This window comes from Coloeus monedula (genome assembly GCF_965178545.1).
Source record: "Coloeus monedula genome assembly, chromosome: 3".
Classification (NCBI taxonomy): domain Eukaryota; kingdom Metazoa; phylum Chordata; class Aves; order Passeriformes; family Corvidae; genus Coloeus; species Coloeus monedula.
The window spans coordinates 21,867,189-21,881,493 of NC_138783.1; the positions used below are offsets into that span (position 1 = coordinate 21,867,189).

Consider the following 14,305-nt stretch of genomic DNA (forward strand, 5'->3'; position numbering starts at 1 on the left):
TACTTGTCTGGTTCATGCTCTTGAAGTTTCCTTTCTTTGGAAAACAGTGCATGAAGGATGACTCATTGAAGCCTGCATCTTGCCTTAGTAGGGCACTGGGGTATGTTTGAATACAGAAATCTGGCAATGCTTTTGGGGTATGCAGCCAGTAATATCTTTCATCGACATCTCTTCAGATTTAGGAAACTGAAATAGTTACTTCCAATTAAGTTATTTCCCATCAAGTGCATTATATTTTAGGTAGAGTGCTTCTGTAAAGCCAGCTGTGAAGACAGTTGAAATGGGAGCAGAGCTGAATAGTGCCAGCTCCTTGTTTGTTATGTTCTGCATGAATGTTCACCTCTGTCTGTTGCCTTTCCCACAGCATTCGTAGGGCTGTGGATGAGGATGAAGAGTCAGCAGAGGAGCGTCGGGCCACACGCAGCATCTGGATGGCTGGAATGAAGGGCTTAACTGAAGGAGAAGCAGCTTCCATCATTGTGGAGGAAGCCAGGAGACTTCTGCAGCAGGATTTGGCACTGATGGGAGTGCAGTGGAACCCAGAGTCTTTTCTCGAGACTGATACATCCTCTGTGATCAGCAGTGAGTCAGAACTGGAAGACAGACTGCACAGATCAGATGGAGAGGAGTCTGCTGAGTCTTCAAGGGTGTTAAACAAAAAAGGGTGCAGAGTTCAACACTGTAATGGCCTTGGTTCTCGGATTGGAGACTTATCAAATATTAAAAAGGGATATAAAAGGCGACTGAGCAGTAGCACAGAAAGCTCTGTATTTGAGAGTGAAGTCCCAGGCAGGAAACAGGCTCGAGCAGAGGAAGGCAAGGGTGATCTTGTATACAGGGCTAGAAAACGGCCAAATGTCTGCAGAGGCAATGAAAACACAGAAGAAATTTCTCTGGTCAAAACCAAGATGGATTCCAGGACAGCAATCCCAGAGCACCTTACTGAACAAGGAAAAACACCAACATTGAGAACAGAGTCCTCAGCCTCTAGATTGATTAACAGCACAGATACACATTTAAACCAGACTAGGAACAAAAATACCGCTTCAAAACTGCAGGGGTCACTTCTTGAAGATTCAAATAAGCTTAGCACAGACATACAAAAGCTGCCTGTTTTCCACACTAGCATCTCTACAGATAATTTTGTTTCAAACCAAAATAATAAGGAATTTATGGAAACAGATTCTGTAACTCATAAAGCCTCAAATTCTGTACAGACGGGGGAAGTTAAGATTGGGAGGAAAGATAAAATGGAAGGATTATTTACAGTGCCTACCACCACGAATGAAGGCATGCCTAAGGGGAGAGCAGGTTTTCAGGCACCTGCTATGCTATCTATGGAGACACACAGTATTGTAGGAAGTAGAGGAACACCTGGTAGTGCTAGGACACAGAGAACTGATGGTGAGCAGAACAAAATGAATAAAACTCAAACAGATGCGAGCTGTGCTGAGGTGAGGATTGATAGGCATTTTTGCCCTGGTGAGGATAAAACCTGCAATATTCAGATTCAGAATGGTGACAAAAATGGGAGTGAAAAGCCCAATGGAATATTGTTACAAGCTGGAACACTGGAGAAAGGCAGCAGTCATCCTAAGGACTTTCTGAAAGGGTCTTTAGTAAAATCCAGAGGTGTTTGCAATGCACATGATGTTCAGAATGATCCAGCTTCTCGCCTGTTTTTTGACTCTAGAGACTTTGAAGACAGCTTCCAGTTGGATACTCAAACTGAGATGATAATAAAACAGGAGGGAGCAGCTGGAATCACAGGACAGCAGGGAATACAAGGTTCAGAGCTAGCAGCAATACCACAGCAGGAAATACCAAAAAACCTAAGCAGTTTATGGACTGAGAATGATACTGATAAAAGGCTGGCTGCAACAGTTAGGAAACTGAGCTTCTCAAGTCTTATCACCACCAATAAAATTACAAAAAACACAACTCAGCACTGTAGTAATAAAGTTTTGGAGTCTGAAGGCCTTAATTTACAGCCTGTCGTGAAGAAAATAGAACCTGCACCTTGCCTTAAAGAAAGCGATTTCTCAGTCACTGACTCGCAGCTGCACAGTTTTCTACAAGATTACCAGACCCAAAATTCAGTGAAAGGGGAGAGTGTGTCTGAAGACCTGAATGAAGCAACCTCCCATTTAGGTAGGGAACACATTGTACAAGCAGAATGCCAGCCTGTCCCTGAAACAAGCCTAAATATGAGTGATAGCTTGCTGTTTGATGATAGCTTCAGTAATGTCAGTGACCTTTCAGCTGTTCACATCATGGAAGCTGACGGAAAGGACCCTGTGGCTTTGCTTCCTCCAGATGGTGTTTTGCAGAGTCTAAGGCCTGTTGAGAATAAATCTGATGTCAATGACAATCAGATGGAACATGAGAATCATGCACAGTGTAACAGTGTGTCTCAAGCATCCTCGGATGTAATAGCAGAAGTTTTAGGCCGTGGAAATTCCCCGTCTTTTCTGAAAGACATTCCTTCTTCATTTCAAGGTCAGTCAGGATTAAGAAACCCAGTGATTTGTAACAATGACCCCAAACCAAAGGATTTAGTAGGAGATCAAGGTGAAAAGCTCCAGAGAAGACACCAAGCTTTAGAGAAGAAATGCCATCCAGTAGTGTGGACTGACTGCTCGTTTGAACTAAGCCCAGGATTGCAGGATGTATTAGACAAATGGCCGAGCCTCTCAGGCATCAAACCAGTTTCAGCAAGTTCCAGTTTGAAAGGAGAGTTAGTTCCAGTTCCAGTTTTTGAATCTGACTGTTGTGAGCCAGAGCCTTTGCCTACTTGCCAGGATTTAAAAAGCTCTTTCACGGTTAAAGAAAACAAAACTGAAAACTCAGATCTTTGGAAAACAGAGGGCATAACACTTCAGCTCAAGGGAAGCAACAGAACATCCTGTCCTGCACCAGATAGTAACAATGGGTTTATTCCTCCAACACCTCCCAAAGAGCTTTTTCCAAAAAGTTCTGTTTCTCTCCCTGTGAAATCTGCAAGAAAAGGACAAGTCACCTGCAAGAATGAAGGGCAGACAGTTCAGGCACAGTGGAATAGTGAGGGCAATGCAAAGCAGCAGGTAAAAACATTCCAGGTCCATCTTGGGTGTCTAGACCCAATTGAGACTGATGAGATAAAAGATGATTCCACTATAGACCAAGGCTTTTCACTGCAGCTCTCTCAGGATGTTTTTCCATTTGTTCCCTTAAGTGCTGAGAGTTTCACTATTGTTGATGTAGCAAGCAACAAAACACTTTTCCAGACTTTTATTACAGAATGGAAGGAGAAAAGCAGATTCTCCATCTCAGTGGCATGTGAAAGAACAAAGTGCTTTTTGTCTCCCAAATCAACGATTGGTGGCAAATTCAAAAAAGGTCAGTTCCCTGTTCCAGTGCATTATTCTGTGAACAGCATGTGGCATCTTCAGCTTAAAGCAGGCCTGGAGAAGGAATGGATATGCAAAAAAGGAGAAAAATCACTGATATTACAGAATCATGGAATGTTTGGGGTTGGAAGGGTCCTCTGGGGATTATCTAGTCCAAACCCCTGTTAAAGCTGGTTCACGTAGAGCAGGGTGCACAGGATTGCATGCAGGCAGATTTTGAATATCTCTAGGGAAGGAAATTCCACAACCTCTCTAGGCAATCTATTCCAGTGTTCTGTCACCCTCAAAGTAAATAAAGTCTTCCTCCTGTTCAGATTAAACCACCCATAAAGCATCCCTTCCAAATTCTGGCCTTTTCTAGCAACCTCTTCAGGAGTTGATATAGAAATGTATTCCTTCCTTTCACTCTAAAAAGCATTTCACATTTATCTGTCAAAAATCTATTTTGATAGTTAAGAAATGCTATTATTGTTGTTATGGCAATGTGACAGCAGAGAATCTAACTGCTTAATCTTGTCATTTTAAAGGAAGAGTATGTTTATAAAGCAGCAGCAAACTGAAGCATATGAATACTTATGTGGGGGGAAAAAAAGAAGCAATATTGCAACAACCCAGAGATTGATCTGAATTTCACACATGCTTATATTGAACCAAGTTTACATTTTGAAAATATTTGAAAATATTTAACCTTGGTTCAGAGGCAGTCACAGAAGAATATTTAGATGCTCTCACATACCAACAAGCTGCTAACACTTCATTAACTATCGCCAAAGACCTGTCAAGGAAATGCTTGACACCAGCTCTCCATCGTCTACTAACACTCTGCTCCTTCGCTTTACTGAGACTTGATAATGCTCAATTTTAGGTTCAACTGTATGTATTTGCATTTTCAGGACCCAACTCTTCTCTATTTATGGATGCCATTTTATAATAGTAACTCAAAATTATTTCTTTAGTGAGTTCTCCTCAGTGGATGCAAGTTAAAGATGACGGGTTTCCTGTCCAAGGATGTGAAGACATCTTGGTAGTTGGACTGGCAGTGTGTTGGGGTGGAAAAGATGCCTATTATATCTCTTTGCAGCAGATTCAAGACCAGACTGGTAAGTGAGCAGACAGGCTGTGCTGGGTTACTTGACACTGCATCTCAAAAAAGTACCTTCAGCAGATAAGGTTCTTGAAGTGCTCTGAGTGTCCTGACCCCAGCTCAGGGGTGGAATAATTTAGCAGTCTTAGGTGTTAAAGACCCTTGAACAGGTTGCTGTGGATACGTCCATACTACTGTGTAATATGGGCAGGTAACTGGCTCAGGCACTGGCCTGTGAGCATAAAATGTTAGCTTACTCTCATGTTCTCTTTACCTAACTTGCTTTTCTCTTTCAGTCTCTTCCAGTTTTTCCTTTCCAGAACGTATCTAACACTCAAATGCTGAACATAGCCCAATCTGTGCTAAGTGACCTTGTGACTAGGGTTTGATTCCTGGCTATCCTTTGTTAGTACAGACACAGCATATTGCTTTTGGGAGGCTTGTCTGGTTTGCTAAAATATGTAATAGTGCTATAGATATATTGTTATTTCTTCACAGTTTACTTGTAGTTTTTGTGCTTTAGGTGATTGTATTCAAGATTTTTCTCTTGCCTTTCTTACCATGTAATGGGGTTAAAAGATGATTTTTGCTTGTATTTCCTACCTTAGAAATCAGTCTGAGTTTGGCACCACCACCTTTGGACCAAAGCCTCTCTGTGGCAGAGAGACTGAACCATGTGCAGCTGTACCTGCAGGAGAAGCCCAGGAAGGAGCGCTCACTTATCATGTATGACTTCATTCAGCACTACAAAACTCTGCTGATGGCTTGTGGCATCTCCCTGGAAGGAAATTTTGAGGACCCAAAGGTTTGCAGGATTAAGAAATTTTGCTTGGGTAAAACTGCTGGTTTAAACACAACAGTGGAAAGACAGGAGTACCTTCTGGTACTTCTGTTATTTAGGTATGAATATGTACATCTGTCAGGAGGTTTAGTGAAATTTTCTTTCAGTGGGCAATCTAGAACAGTATTTAGAGGACATTTGCTTTGCTATCTATATTCATGGTGCCTGCAAGAGAAACAAACAGTTTCAGAGGTTGACATTATTATTATTTCATACCTTACTTGGCAGGGGAAATGAAGATAAATCTCTGCTCAGTACTGGTGGACAGGACTTAACTCCTGTTTTGTTGCAATAAGAAGCCTGGGACTGAAATGTTACAAGTGCTTCTGGTCAGGTTATTGCTTCTGAGAGCAGAAGACTTCGTAAGCAAAATATTTACCCACTGTACATATGGACCTCTTTGCTACCACTGTTTTCTCAAAAAACCCACCATGTTTACTTGTAATTTCAAAAGGTTTGGGTACTAGTTGTAACTCGAATGAAACACTAGCTTGAGGTAAAAAGCACCTTCTTGCCCATGTTAGGAAAAGTTCTAGATGCACTGAAAATTCCTTTGATTTTTAAAGCTTGCTTTGCATATGAGCTGAACAGCATTGTGGCAATATTCAACTCTGCAGGAACTTAGCTAAGGTGTTCAACACAAGTACAAACATAGGTTTTTTTTCATTCCGAGATGTAGTTTTAGGATAAAATTAAAGAGCAGTAAAAGCATCTTTCCCCTCACACTTCCTTGTAATAGTCATGTTTGTTCATTTTAATGATACAATGAATATATACATACCCCTTCCCCAGCCCCATATGTATACACCTGTGGTTTTTTACTTCTGCTTACATGGCAGAGACAGTGTAGATATCTGTGTTTCATCCTGTTTTGACACAAGAAATTGAAATATAGCTATAAGTGAACATGCTTTGAAGACCGGGGTTTAAGCTTCAGCAGGAGTAAAGTACCCCATACAGAATTCCTGGCATAAGTCCAGTTCTGCAAAAGATAGGAGAGCTCAGCTTGGCTAATATTCTAGATCAATAGCAAGTTTTGATCTTTATGAAGTAATTTTTCAGACTAAGCATATTTTGATCCTGATTTTCATATTTATTCCCTTTAAGTTTTAATAAGTGAAAAGACACTTCAAGATGTGTTTATTTGACACAGGATAAAATTTTCAAATGTACAGAAATAACTTTCCTTTTAGAGAGAAATAATTTTTCATTCTCAAGAATTAAGCTTTTCAGTGACTTAGGCCCTCTTGAAGGTTTTTACCAAAATGATGTAACAAATTATTGCAATTTGCCTGCCAAATCAAGAAAAATAATATGTGCTATAACCTTGAATTAACCACCCTTGGTTAAATATTTGCATTGTATTATGACTAAAATGTAAAAAAAAAGTCTCACAGAGCTCTCCCTTTTGAAGGTTGCATGTTGGCTGCTGGATTCTGGCTCCAAGGAACGCACCCTTCACAACATGGTGACCAACTTTCTCCCCAGTGAGCTGCCCCTCCTGGAAGGAGTGGGCACTGGCCAAGGGGTGCAGAGCCTGGGGCTGAGTGCCAGTGGAGACCATTCTGGGAGGTACAGAGCAGCCACAGAGTCTGTGCTTATCTTCAGTGTCATGGACCAACTCCATAAGGAATTACAGAAGGAAAATCTGACAGGTAAAGAGACCTCCTTTACTTGGGGGCAAAGATGGAGGGTAAATATAGCTGTGCTACCACAGGCTGAATGATCAGTGCAGAAGAGAGGAGGTTTAGAAGTCCTTAATATATTCTGTGTCAAAATGTTCATTTGTTAAAAGAAAAGAGAGAAATTCCCTTGGAATTATATCTATTCTGAAAAAAAAAATTAGACTATAATTCTTATATCCCAAATATCCACCAGTTCCAGTGGTTAAGGCTGTAGCAGAGTCTATTCTAAGTCTCCGAATCAAGCATATTTCAACCTCCCAGGTGAGTACCCTGGCCATTCTGAGGGACTTGTGGGTCTGTCTATGGTTTCTCATTAATATTTTCAAAAGCTTTTTGATTTCCTTGTCAGAAGTAATTCCTAAAATCCTCAAATATTTTCTGAAGGAGATTTCTTGCTCTTTGGCCTGCCCATATAGCATGATTTGTCAGGTATGCACTGTGTCCACGAAACTCTAGTGATTCCATAGTGAATGATCCTGTATGTTTGCACTAATAATTGCTGAGTGCTTGTGTTGTTTTAAAACAAGCCATCAAAAAAACCCCCCAGAAGCATATATCTATTGGTGGTCATTATGATGGTTTCCCCTAAAGTGTATCCAGAGCTGAGGATTATGGTTCAATTCCACTGAAGTATTTGATTGCAAGTTTACCACATCATTTATGATTGTTACAGTTGAACCTTAGAACATTTTTAAAAGATGTGGGTGGTGGAATTAAAGTGTATCAAGATAGAAAGCCTTACATTAAACAGTTTATAAAATGTTGATAAACAGAGAGATATGCATTTCTTAGAAAAAAAATTGACAGAAGCTGCTTTCTTAAATACTTTTGTGATAGGAAGTTCTGGAACACTTCTTACTATGAAATATTTCTTATTCCAGAAACAAAAGTATTGAAATGAAATCTATAGTAAAAGATTTCAGTGTGTCAGAACATTTCAGTATTTTCAGAACTCAGGATTCTCCATTTTTTCTCCTAATAAATCTGTTTATCTGCAGTTGATCTGTTTTATAAAAGATTTTCTTGAGTTTGTACTTTTTACAGATGTATTTTCCAAAGTGGAGATGCCCACCCATTATTGCTTGGCTCTGCTGGAGCTGAATGGCATTGGTTTCAGCACAACAGCCTATGAGACCCAGAAACAGGTCATGCAGGCTAAACTGAGCCAGATTGAGACCAAGGCATATCAGCTGGCAGGTCACAGCTTCTCCTTGACGAGCCCTGATGACATTGCAGAGGTACATGAGGGTTTGGGTGGGACAGGGAGAACTTCCCCAGAGGTTACCATCGAGAGGCTTTGGCTAAAATAAATTTTAAAAAGTCTACTTGGGAAGAACGTGTGAAGAAAAGACAAAATGCAAACCCAACTCTGCTGAGACTTCATTTATCCTTACACTCATTATGAGCTTGATGCCTGCAAGGGTCTGTGCCTCTCCTACTTGTGACTGATCATTCTGGTTTCTGCCAAAATTAGCAGAGATAAAGAAGCTGGAAGTGGAAATATGTATGTTGGAAATAGAAGCCAAGTGAAAATATGCATGTGGTTTGTATAGGATCTTGGCCTCTCATGGTGTATGAGATGATCTGCCAATGTAATGGCTTTTGGAGTATTTTGGATGAGTGGTACAGGAATGGAGAAGTTTTTTTGCAATGCCAGTGTCCTGCACACGAGATGTGATTTGATGTCATGTAGTCTTGAGTCTAAGAAGAAAAAGTTGCATTGTTACCCTTGTCCCTGTACAGGCATGAAAGAGAAGGAAAGACAGCTTTAAAAGTTTTGACTCAACTACTGTCTGCTTTTAAGAACCTTTTAAGGTTCTTAAACTTCTATATAAAATATCAATGCTTTAATTCCTGAAGAATTTCACTTACATTTTTAATGTACATTACATGAGATAATTGAAATAGATTATAATTGCTGTGCATGCTTTTCACCCCCTCTTTTTTTTTTTCTCCATTTACTATTTTCTTGCTGAGGGGCTGTTCCTTTATATGGAAGTAGTCAAAATTTGCAAGGTATCAGTCAAAGAAGTTCCACAGAAATATTCCTTCATTGTTGCAAATGTACAAGTCTTGCTCAGTAACAGCAGCCTAAGTTAGAACTCGTGAAATAATGCTCAACTTCAGTTTCACTCTGCTTCGTGGAACAGGGGAAGTAAAGTTTTTTCTGAAATGCTGTTTCCTGAACTATAGAAGCTTATTTCTCACATGGAAATGTATTACAAGTCATGTAAAGTATCTTGTATAGGTTAGTGGAACATTACCCTTCTAGTTTTCTGTCAGTAAAACTTCTGTGCTACATAAATGTGCAAGAGAAAAGCTTTCTGTTCCCTTCTGCTAGCTGTGAAATGAAAGACAATAGCTGCTAAGTAGTGTGTAATGCTACACTGAAAGAGAAGTGAAAAATTAAGAGCTGTATTCTGTCACCAAATGAGCATATACTTAATTTCGCAGTTTTTTCACATTTTGTTAGAAAAACTAATACTCTAGCTATTCTCTAAAAGGTATTTGTGACCACCTCTTTCTTTGCCATTCATATTGGTCTGAAGCCTGCTCCCTGCTAACACTTCTTTTTTTTCCACCAATGTTCTTCCCACTTTCAGTCATCTGAACATTACATTTTATTACAGTTGACTGTCAGTAATAACCTCACTTATTGGATGGAGTTAATTACCTTTTCTAAAAACATACCTCTGAACTCAAACTTAGAGTGTTCAGAAAATGAGATTTTAAATTGCATTTCGTAGTTAATTAAAATGAGGAGGAATGACTTTGATAGCAGGGATCTTTAATCAGCTTTTTAATTACCTGAAGCATTTGTACTATCCTTTGGTTGGAACAAGCTGTTTAAGTGCTCAGTTGCTTTTGTTTTCTCCTGGGAGTAGTGGGCAGAAACTGATTTGAAATGCTGACCTCTTTCAGGTGTTGTTCCTGGAGCTGAAGTTGCCACAAAATGGAGAAGTGAAACTCCAAGGAAACAAGAAAACCCTGGGTTACACCAGAAGAGCAACTGCTAAAGGAAACAGGGTCAGGCTAAGCAAGCAGTTCAGTACAACCAAGGTACGGTAAAGTTTGTTTCTAGTCTGAAAGTAAATTTTAATTGCCTTTTGCTCCTCCAGTTATCACTGGAAATTCAAACTGGATTCTACCTTCTCTGTTAGCAGAGTAACTCCTGCTCTCCTAAAGCTTGAGTGCAGTGAGTACATGACTATAAATTGCAGGCTTCAATAAGAGTAAATCAGGCAGAATCTGATTTCCCAAATCACGTGTAAGACCAAAATAGCACAATAATTTTGTAAAGCCAATAGCAGGAGAATTTTTCCACATCAGCTTGAAAGAGACTTAAATACCATGTTGAATAAATACAATATTTTCTCTTCCTGCTACCATCAAATCTGTATTTTTTGCTTCAGAGAATTTGTCTTCAGAATGGCTAATCTGATGGTTTATCAAATTTAGTGTATCAGGAGCTTGTATAATGTGAAGGCTATTGACATCCTTGCCAGTTGATAAATATTGTGGACTTGCATTAATACTAACTGCTGCAGGCTAATGGGTGCTCTTGCCAGACAAGTGAAATTAGCAGATATATATGTTCCTGTTTTCAGGACTCATTAATCTGTATTGTTTTCTTAGTTTCCCCTTGTTCAGTGTAGTCTGTGCTCAGAAGACAAGTATTGATTTCTGGAACTCAAGCGGCAGTGAAGATGTTGAGTGCAGTGGTGGTGGCAGAGCAGGGAGCAAGAAGCAAAGGGAGGATTTCCTCCTTTTGTGATGTGGAGGGATGAGGCTGCAGCTGCCTGCTGCACGCAAAAAAATGTTATTTTGAGAAATGTTTGCATGCCACTGTCTTTTGAAATTCTTGTTAGTCCCTTTATATTTCTGATTAAACATGAAAGGATTTGATTGCTAGTGATCAGCTTTGTCTTTCAAGGAGCATAGTCAAGGGCTTCACTTTGTGTTCCTAGTGTACAGATAGGAGAGAACAGGGAGAAAAATATGCAAGAAGATGGAGGAGAAGCATTAACGCTGGACAAGAGGAGACAACATAGGGGACCTGTGGCAAGTGATGCTTTATTTCATCATTTCAGGTGGTTTATTGGTTGGTGCTGATTAAGAGTGATGTCCAAAGAGAAGTGGTTGTCTTCTCGTGGGTAATAATGGAGCTGTGTCAGGTGGTGCTTTGATTACCCAGGTGTAGGTGGTGTAAGTGGAGAGGATAGGGATTTAATTTTAAGGCAGTGACACTGGAAACTCACTGTGGGTGAAGGAGTCACTTTTTCCTGCAGAACTGCAAAAACTTTATAGATAAAGCTTTAAAGGCCATTGATTAGTTGTGCCCTTTTCTTCCCACAAGGATGTTTTGGAGAAATTAAAGACGCTTCACCCATTGCCAGGGCTGATATTGGAATGGAGGAGGATCAACAATGCCATTACTAAAGTGGTGTTTCCACTACAGAGGGAGAAGCGATTGAATTCTGCACTGGGAATGGAAAGGATATATCCAATTTCACAGACTCACACAGCTACAGGTGAACAAATGTGTGCAAAGGCCTCACTTCTTACTGGCTTTCTGTCTTCTCATATGTGTGTGCAGCTTTTCTAAGGGGAAAAGATAGGAAATCAAGCCTGTGCTCTACTTCAACCAAACAAAAATACCGGTGTATCTATTTGACATGTATCTGCCTTAGAAAACAAGATGTATTTGAAATAGCTTTTGTGTTCACTGAGCATTATTATTAATTTCTTGCACATTTCTTGCACACATGTAAATCTCTGACTCCAGAACAGGTGCTGGATTTGGGAGTTTTTTATTAGTGATACAAAAATGGGGAACCATCACAAGCCAATTAAACACAGATTTATTTTCCTTTTTAAAAATTTGATCAGTGGTCGTGTCCTCTCTCACTCTCCTGCCCATTGCATTTTGGAGATGCAGGGTGTGTGCAGCTGTGCTGACTTAAAGAGACTCCTTTTGGACCCTTCCTTAGTTCTGCCTTGTCTTCCTTTCAGGTCGAGTAACCTTCATAGAGCCAAATATCCAGAATGTGCCAAGAGATTTTGAGATCGAAATGCCAACTGTGGTTGAAGAAAGCCCACCCTCCCAAGCCCATGGAAATGCTAATTCTCGTGCTGCTTTGGGGGGCAGGTAGGAGGATCTTGGCAAAGCTTCTGTCTAATCTTAACGTGGTCAGGTTGTCCAGTTTCTCTTTTCTGACTTCACCTGTGGCTGCTGTCATGTCAGTGTGACTTGTTATTCAGTGTTTCTCTTACAGGGGAATAAAGACCTAAAAATCAGTGATACATGAAATATGTAATAATGCTAACAGCCTGTGGTTTCATGTAGCTATCTGCTTTCTTTTTGATGTCCTTTATGAAACCCTTCAGTGAGATGAGCCTTACGCTCCCAGCTGTTGGGTGGAAGTAACTAAATGAGTGTGAAAATAACTCAGCTGAAGTTAGAATCTGGTTTGACTTGCTAAGAGCTACTGTGAAAGAGGATAGGATATTGTGGCAAAAGCAGAAAAAAGTTAATTTTTTTTATGCTGTGCAGCTCTGTTTGTAAAGGGAACAGGGGTGAACATATTTTTCATTCTTCGTTAATAATTTTAGTTGTTCTAATGACCTGCAGAAACTACCAGGTAGCAGAGGAAGATTTCTCAATTTGGTTTCTGTTAACCACATGCCCTGTTTTCTATGGTTCTGCAGTTCTACTTGGACAGCATTCCATGCCAATGCCTAAACAGCTGCATGACAGTCTAGTGAAATACCAAGGTGAATCTTTTAGCAACTACCTTGTGAGCTTTGAGGCTTCATACTTGGTGGTCCTTTTCTGCCCTTTCAGTTTCTCTTTCCTTTCAGGTTCTTGTCCCATTTATTTCACCTGAGTGCCTTTTCTAAGCTTTTTTCCCCACAGCAAGATGTGAGAAATTTGAGAAGGTTTTTGGTTCTTCTGTCTGGCACCTCCTACCACCATGTGTTTAACACCCTTGTGCCTTGGGAAAGAAATGGAAAGAGAACTCAGGAGTGGAAGGATCTTGTCCATCTCTCCTCAGAAGAACCAGGCATAGCCATGGAGGCAGGAATGTCATTCTGACTTAAAGCTGTGGCAATGCTCAGGCTTGCAGCAGCTTGTCAGAATGGCTGGGGAGTGTGCTGGTTTCTTGAGAGTCTTCCTTGTAGAGAAGAGCCCATCAAAGGAATGGAGTGTCTGCCAGACTTGGAGAGGTCTGTTTCTCAGGCTGACTTTTCCTACATTTTCACACATTCCTTAGTTAAGCAGCCACTGTGTTAGGAAGATGGGCAATCCTAAAGGCACAGAAATGACTGCTGGCACAAAAGAAACTGCCATCCAGCCAAGTCTGATAGGCCTTCCAGGCTTTGGTCCAAGCTGTCTATTATCTTACTAACTACTATTGCTACTCTTTCCTCCTGTTGTAAGAAGCTTCTGACCAAAGGAGTGTAGCTAAATTAGGTCATAGTATAAAGCCCTTACATTTAACTAAACTGAGAACCTATGGGGAACAGTGTGATTTTCTGCAGTACCCAGACATGTAATTGTCCCTCACCTTTATTTCTTTTGAAAATTTATTTCTGTGATTTTTGTGCTTTCATATCATTGCTCCCTACCATTCCTGAAATGACAATATTTAAGAAGAAAAGGAAGTGCACAAGGGAGAGCATGATGTCTTTTCTGTGCTCTGCTGAAACTAGTCTTGATCTCACAGATACCTTTTCATTTTGATAAAGAACTTGCTCAGATCTCTGATCCAAACATCAAGGGCTTATAAAATCCTTTTGCCTTCCAGTGAAGAGCCCATTGGACTGTCTGGTAGACTGGTGCTGATGGGAGTATGTGATGTGAATGGTGTCAGAGTTGTGCACTGTTCAGTGGATATGCTCATGGATACAATTCCATCTGCAGCTACAAATAACTTGGTGGGACAGGAGACCTAAGCAAGCCCTGAGAGGATGCAGAGCACCTGGGTGACACTGTAAATTTTTGGCCTCCCAGAAAAGAAAATCAAGTAGCTTTGGGGGAGATTTTCCCCACAGTCTTTCAGGAGGAAATGTACAGTGTGGTATGAGCACATCTTCTGCAACTTCTGCTCTGTTTTCACAGGCTTACTTGGGAATGTGTGTGCATGTACAGTAATGAGGGTGATGTTGGGGTGGGGGATCTTTCTGCCTCTGCTGGGTATGGCCTGGTGTGTGCATTCTGCAGGGGAAAATGATGTTGAGAGACTTGACACTCAAGGTGGAGTGTTGAATTTTTAGGATTCCTGTGACTCTGTTGTCTTTCTTG

At 40.5% G+C, this 14,305-nt stretch overlaps 1 protein-coding gene across 1 annotated transcript in view; it reads left to right on the forward strand.

Moving 5' to 3' along the window:
- The window catches only part of POLQ (DNA polymerase theta), a gene marked incomplete at its 3' end in the record, with an annotated part of 51,733 nt that overhangs the window by 27,626 nt on the left and 9,802 nt on the right, over nucleotides 1–14,305 (forward strand). The window contains exons 16-23 of the mRNA XM_082277315.1: nucleotides 365–3,378; nucleotides 4,346–4,489; nucleotides 5,082–5,278; nucleotides 6,729–6,969; nucleotides 8,044–8,237; nucleotides 9,922–10,059; nucleotides 11,357–11,531; nucleotides 12,013–12,148. Of these exons, the coding sequence (XP_082133441.1) occupies nucleotides 365–3,378; nucleotides 4,346–4,489; nucleotides 5,082–5,278; nucleotides 6,729–6,969; nucleotides 8,044–8,237; nucleotides 9,922–10,059; nucleotides 11,357–11,531; nucleotides 12,013–12,148 (4,239 nt within the window). The remainder of the gene's footprint in view (nucleotides 1–364; nucleotides 3,379–4,345; nucleotides 4,490–5,081; nucleotides 5,279–6,728; nucleotides 6,970–8,043; nucleotides 8,238–9,921; nucleotides 10,060–11,356; nucleotides 11,532–12,012; nucleotides 12,149–14,305) is intronic.